Genomic DNA, 6,637 nt, shown 5'->3' on the forward strand with positions numbered 1-6,637 from the left:
TGGGAGGCAACAGCAGAACCAGGTGCTCACAGGAGAGCTGGTGCGGAAGGGGCCAGGCATACAGTGGAGGAATGAATGGGAGGAAGCAAGGGGGGGACTGGATACTTAGAGGGAGGATGCCAGTGTGGTCTCTACCTAGTTAATTACTCTGGGGGTGGAGGATGTAGAAGGTGTCAGGCTGCAGCATTCTTTTCAGAGAAGCCACTTGTCCAGGCTCAGTCTTAGCCTCTAGCTCAAGTGTGTGTTTAAAGCAGAATATGTGCACTTGGGCAGGAGGAGGAGGCGGCGGCAATGAGGAAAAACCCCTTTCCCCATAAAATGAACTGGAGCCATTAGGGTCCTGAGAATCCAACTTCTTCAGTGTTTAGTACTGGTACTGAGTTACAGCTTCTATGCTGTGTAGTGTGCAGATGCTCTGAACTCAGAACTAGGGTGATGGTAGTGGTGGGTTCTTTGTCTCTGTCAATTTTAAGAGTAACTGACCCTTAATTATAGCAGCACTGCTTCAGTATGGTGGTGTATTTGTTATTTAGTCCTACAGTACTTCCCTTTGTTGTACAACTGCATTTAGTCAGAGACAAGAGATCAAATTAAACTACAGCTGTGATCTAAAGACTCCTGATAACAGACCTCTTACATCAGGGGTTGGCAATCTTTCAGAAGTGGTGTGCCGAGTCTTCATTTATTCACTCTAATTTAAGGTTTCGCGTGCCAGTAATACATGTTAACGTTTTTAGAAGGTCTCTTTCTATAAGTCTATAATATAGAACTAAACTATTGTTGTATGTAAAGTAAATAAGGTTTTTAAAATGTTTAAGAAGCTTCATTTAAAATTAAATTAAAATGCAGAGCTCCCCGGATCGGTGGCCAGGACCTGGGCAGTGTGAGTGCCACTGACAATCAGCTCGTGTGCCATACGTTGCCTACCCCGTCTTACATCATCAGACATTATAAACATGCTTAATTTCACATCTTGTGCTGAAAGGGAACCTTTTAAAATTTTGTGTTGTATAATTGTGTTAATGTTATGAAAGTTTTGCCTTAAGTGTTGATTTTTTTAACCATTTAAAACTGCCCTGTTTCTACAGAGGATGTGCTTAGTAAAGATGCTGGGGAGTGTGCAATATGCCTGGAAGAGCTGCAGCAAGGGGATACTATAGCACGGCTGCCTTGTCTATGCATATATCATAAAGGGCAAGTATTCTTCATGCTGTATTCTTCCCAGATAAAATGCCATATGCCAACATTGGCTGAGTAATTTTTATAAGGGATTTTTAAAGAGACAATTAACATCTTGTCACTTTAAAAAACAAACAAAACTTAGCTAAAAGTACTTTGAGGTACTACATCTTGAGTTATCCTCCCCTACCCAAGTATATTTGCTCTTACAGTCAAATTTTCCTTTTCTGTTTTTCTCTTGTTGCTGTTTGAAAAACTCCCAGAAACAAAAGGGGGACATTTTCTATACAGGGGAAACAGTAAAAATCCCTATACGTGCACACAGGGTCTGTTGAATGCACAGAGTAAAATTGAAAAATGTGTATTTTTTTTCTCTGATCTGTTATAGTCATTTTAGATGATGTTTGTAACAATGGGCAAAAATTGCAGGCAGCAGAGTGATTAGGGTGATGGTGTCCCTCTTAAGAAATGAAAAGTACAAAAAGTAATTTGTAAATTTTTTAAAACTTCTGAAATAAACAGTTACAACAACTTACACATTGAGTTCTCTAATGTTTAATGCGTGGTACCATATGCTTTATTTTATTGGGATTTAGGGATGTTAAAAATGATTAGTGAATGTTGAAAAATACTGTGCCACGCATTCTAGTTGAAGTAGCTTAGGTCTTAAAACACATTCTCTCCCTCCCCCACTCTCAAATGTTTCTAGTCACTTTATTTTAACTATGATAAAATTATTTAGTACACACAACAATTGCTGGTAATTGTATTTAATATACTTACCTTCCATTTATTCTCTTATGTTCCAACAGCTGCATAGATGAGTGGTTTGAAGTAAATAGATCTTGTCCTGAACACCCTTCAGATTGAGACGACAAGATTCCTCTTTTGTAGGTAACTTCTCTTTTTACATATTTAATTGATCTTGTCAGTAATAAGAACTAAATAAATAAATACATTAAATATGCACTCAGATCTAAGTTTGACCTAAAATAATTGGTAAATTCATTGTAGTTCCAGTATATTTACTATCTATTTAAATTACTAGAATCCATAAATGGTTTCTGCACCCTCACATCCAGTAGTCTGGAATAAGTTGCAGTTTAACTACTGCAAAGTGACAAGCAGCAGTGCCACTGAAATTTTAATTAGCCTTTTAAGATTATTTTGTTGTGTAACCTAAACCTACTTAAAATACCAAATCCCCAGAATTTTTGATAGTTTAGTGAATGACCATTCTTTCTGGACTGAAATCTTTTTTTTTTTCATTTGGAATGTTACATAGTTTTCAGTGAGATCCTGCTTTTTACTTTCAACACACATTTGAGCATGCATTGTTTTTCCTGCAATGCATGTAAAATGTTACAACCCAGCCTGCCCCACTCCCATTCACACAGATACAAAGCTTTCCTTCTTTAGTATTGTGCATTAACGGTTTAGATTGGAAACCAGTTAGTCAAAGGACTAAAGGGGCATTTTTATTCTTTCAGGTAACTTGCTTACACTAAACTACCAGCTCCAACCATTACAAAACACGTTACGGTTTATATTAAACACTATGGCAATCAGGGAATATGAACTCTTTGCCCCAAACAATGAAGTGGTTTTTTGAAGCACTGTTTGTGTTCTGCTTTCTTTTTTACTTCACAAGTATGTGTTGCAGCTCACACTGCAGTCATATTAGCGAGGGTTATGCACTGTCACACTTGCCAAAGAACACATTCCTGCAGGGACAACTGTTTTTCCCATAGCACAAGTCCAAGTGAAAAATTAGTCATGTATATAGAGCGTCACATGTTGTCCCTGGTGTATTGAACCATAGGAGAAGCACAAGATGCTGTTTGCAATGATGTTTATCTTTGAAAATACTTAAGGATATTTCACTCAGGATGCTAAATCAAATGTGTTTAAATTGTAGAAGATAGGAGTGATACACTAGGAAATATGAAGTAGGGAAATGTAGATTTTCCTTGGATTTTTTTTGTTTTAGCAGGTAATGCCTTAATGTGTGTAATTTACTGAACTAGCTGAGAAAGTAATATTTGTCATCTTTATTGGTTTTCTCACAGCTTCTTACATGGATCAGAAAATGTAGAGGATTTGAGATTCTGTCTTTGAACACAAATTTGAGAACATACTTGGCTTAAACTTGTGTTCTTGTGTGTCTGGAAAAGGCAAAGATAGACAATCGTGTGGAACAAAAACTGCCGAGTCCAATTGCTTGCCAGTAGAGTCAGCATACCAAACATGCATATAAAGGACACGCAGGGATTTTGAAAATGCTGCACATCCTGTAACAATCTTCTCGCCACAGATGTTATTGATGATTTGTATTTGAAAGGCCAAAGTTACTAATTTCAGTCTAACTTTTAAGTTCTCTGCAGAAGCAGGTTATGGTTGTCTCTCTTCTTACCCCAAATGGAAATTGATGCATTCTAAATCAACACTATCTGAAACATTTTCATGAGGATCACCATATTTTTGAGTGGAAGTGTTTTAATCTTCTCTTAGGCTGAAGAAGAGTAAATGGCAAGCAATCTAGCAGTGTGACCTTATTCACTGAATTCACACCCTGTCCTCAGTACATTCTTCACCTTCTTCAAGAACAGGAAATGAAAACTACTTCTGCATAGGAAAACTGTATTTCAAAGTTTTTTTTAACTAAACCTTTGTCAGAATGCTGTCCAAAGAATAAAACGAAGGCAGCTGACTAACTTATATTGATTGAGCTATAGAATTGTTGAAATCTGGATGCTGTATTGCTATTTAAGTGTACTAAAATTTCTCTGTTTTACAGCTTGTCGGTAAAAAATGCAGCAAAGCATAATCTTGCAGCTATGCAATTTTTTTTAATGGGAGAATTTACCAATTTTAAGTGCTGCCAGTTAAGGTAATTTGTTTAACGGGTATTTTTTTTAAATGTTTCAGGTAATTATTTTATTGTACTACTTTCATCTCCAGGCTGCCTCTTTAGGTTTAGGGGAATAACTGCAAAAATGGGCACAGTGAAGTTTCCTAGGCATTAGAGTAATGATATTACACGGGGGTGGGATTTACATTAACTTTTGAAACACTTTTTATACGTAAATTTTTTAATTGAAATTTTCTTGATAGCAGAGCCATAGTAATTTGCACCTAACATCACTTATCTGTTTATGTGGACATTAGCATTTGGCAGTATTTTTAACACGCACCTGCATTTGTTTAATTTATTACTATTTTCCTATATTACTATATTTGTCTTTATATATCAGGGCTTATCAAACATGGGATATCCATAGGGGGAAACAGCAAACAAAATGTGGATAAATATTCCCATAAAACATCACAATTTAAAAAAACAAAAACAAACTGGAACAGATATCACAGCTTAGAAGGAAAACATTATTTTATTTCAAGAACGGATATGTAGCAGCTTCTGAATTTTCACATTACAGGGATAGATTGACTATTAGTGACTGCAATTTTTAGTTAAGTTTCAATAGCAAAAATAAATTACACAACACCTTTTTCTTAAGTGTCTAAGTATTGTCTTGTGTGCTTAATTTGGCTGGCATTGTATTCTTAATTCTATATTTTTCTCCTTTGTTGCTGCTCTTTCATATTAAAAAGGGCAAGTACAGGAGCAACTGCTGCCACCCAGAAGAATTAGTGCATTGCACACTATACGAATCCCCCATTTTGCTTGTCAAATGACTTTAGTCTAGAGAACCTTTTTCCTTAAACTTTATGCTGTGAAATGCCTTTTGTTATGCTGCAAATCTGACACAATCAAAACTGGTTAATGCTGACAACTGACAGTACAGTTTCCATGGGGCTTTTTTCCCTTGCATAATCACTCTCAATTGAATCTATAGTTATAGGTCCCAATCATACTCTTTGATTTCAGTGGGAGCAGGATCAGACTCTGGCATGTTTTAAACTGTGTAGTCACATCAAACAAGTTCTCCTGACCAACGATTGACAGTAGTTTCCAGTATAGGTTTTGTTGTTGCAGGGAATTGTTTTGCTGCCTTGTATTAAGGAGAAAAAGTTGCAGCAGCTGTAATATTTTATTAGGGACATTGTTGCCTAGAAGCTTACTTTCCTGGTATTTTGAATCACTTATCTTCTGAAAGTAAGTTTTTTTTGCATTTATATTGATTTAACATTTGCTGTTAGCTTCATGCCATACAGTGTCAATGCACAATACACTTTAGTGCTCATCATCCTCCATCCACAACAAACTATGGGCTCAACTGCTGGAGCAGAAATTCCTCTGTAATTTACAATGAAAGTTTGGGGTGTTTTGGTGTCCTGTGCTTCAAGGTTGTAGGTAGTTTTTGGCTTAGGGATTAAGTAGATCAGTATTTAAACATGAATCTGTTTACAATTTGTGTGATTTCAGTAATTCACTCTTTCAATTAATCTGCTGCTTTTTCAAAACCTGAATCTCCTAGATTTAAATGCATAAGTAAATAGTTGAAAGAACAAACTCCCCAGCATTTATCATCACATTCAGAAGTTTAAGGCCAGTGTCCATGCTGTAGTTGAAACATGCCAGCAGCTGTCACTTTTATATATGGTGGTTGCTTGCAGGTTTGCCCCCCTGGCCATTGGAGAGAGTGGATTTTTTTTGGACTGTTTGGAGTTGTTAGGATGGCTTCAGTCCTGGGGCCTAATCCTAGATTTCTGGTTCATCCAAAACTCCTTCTGAGGTCAATGGAAGTTTTGACTGAGCCAAGGAAAGAAGGGTTAGATCCTTAATGTGGACAAAACTTGGAAGGATATGGAAAAATTAAACATAAGCTTGTATTCAGAACTCCTTATGGAAGTTCATGTATGTAAGCTTTCATCTCAAACTATTATGAAAAAAATTGTGTACACATAACTACATAATTAAGCCTATCCTCATTTTAAAAATATCCCCTCACCAAGGTCTTGGACCACTGTGCTTCAATAGGGGGAAAGCGTTCACTCTTTTTGAGTAGAGGAAGACCACACTTGCACACATTAGAAGCCAATAGGTTATGATAAAATTTAGATGTGCCACATTTTCTGCCTGTAAATATATAGATTGCCAATTTATATTGCTTCAGTTTTTCTTTCATCTGACCTATATCTTGCCCAAGTATGTAAGAGTGAACAAATTCCCATACTCAGGTTTGCCATATACATGCTGCTTACCGAAAAGAAGAGTAGACATAGGTTATCTTGAAATGTGAGGTTTTTCAAAACCTCATTGTATAGCAAACATCTCAAGTAAAAGTTTCATTTAAAGGTGATAGGGAGTGGTTATGATTTGGGTTTTGTATGATCATCCCATATGGTATCAAGAGAGCCATGCTGCTAATAGTTACAGGACTGTGATTATCCTGTCTTTTGTATCTTTAATGCATTGGTTATCACTTATGTTTTAAATAGTGAGCTAGTTTTCACTGTGCATGTACTCTAGACATTGATTTGAGTGGAATGTAAA

At 36.4% G+C, this 6,637-nt stretch overlaps 1 protein-coding gene across 1 annotated transcript in view; it reads left to right on the forward strand.

The window, feature by feature from the left end:
• Window positions 1–3,317, forward strand: part of ZNRF2 (zinc and ring finger 2) — a 72,234-nt gene extending 68,917 nt beyond the window's left edge. The window contains 3 exon segments of the mRNA XM_065400131.1: window positions 1,089–1,194; window positions 1,992–2,073; window positions 3,249–3,317. Coding sequence (XP_065256203.1) covers window positions 1,089–1,194; window positions 1,992–2,049 — 164 coding nt within the window. The 3' untranslated portion in view covers window positions 2,050–2,073; window positions 3,249–3,317.
• Window positions 3,318–6,637: the final 3,320 nt, after the last annotated feature.

Source organism: Emys orbicularis, chromosome 2 (assembly GCF_028017835.1).
Source record: "Emys orbicularis isolate rEmyOrb1 chromosome 2, rEmyOrb1.hap1, whole genome shotgun sequence".
NCBI classification, from domain to species: domain Eukaryota; kingdom Metazoa; phylum Chordata; order Testudines; family Emydidae; genus Emys; species Emys orbicularis.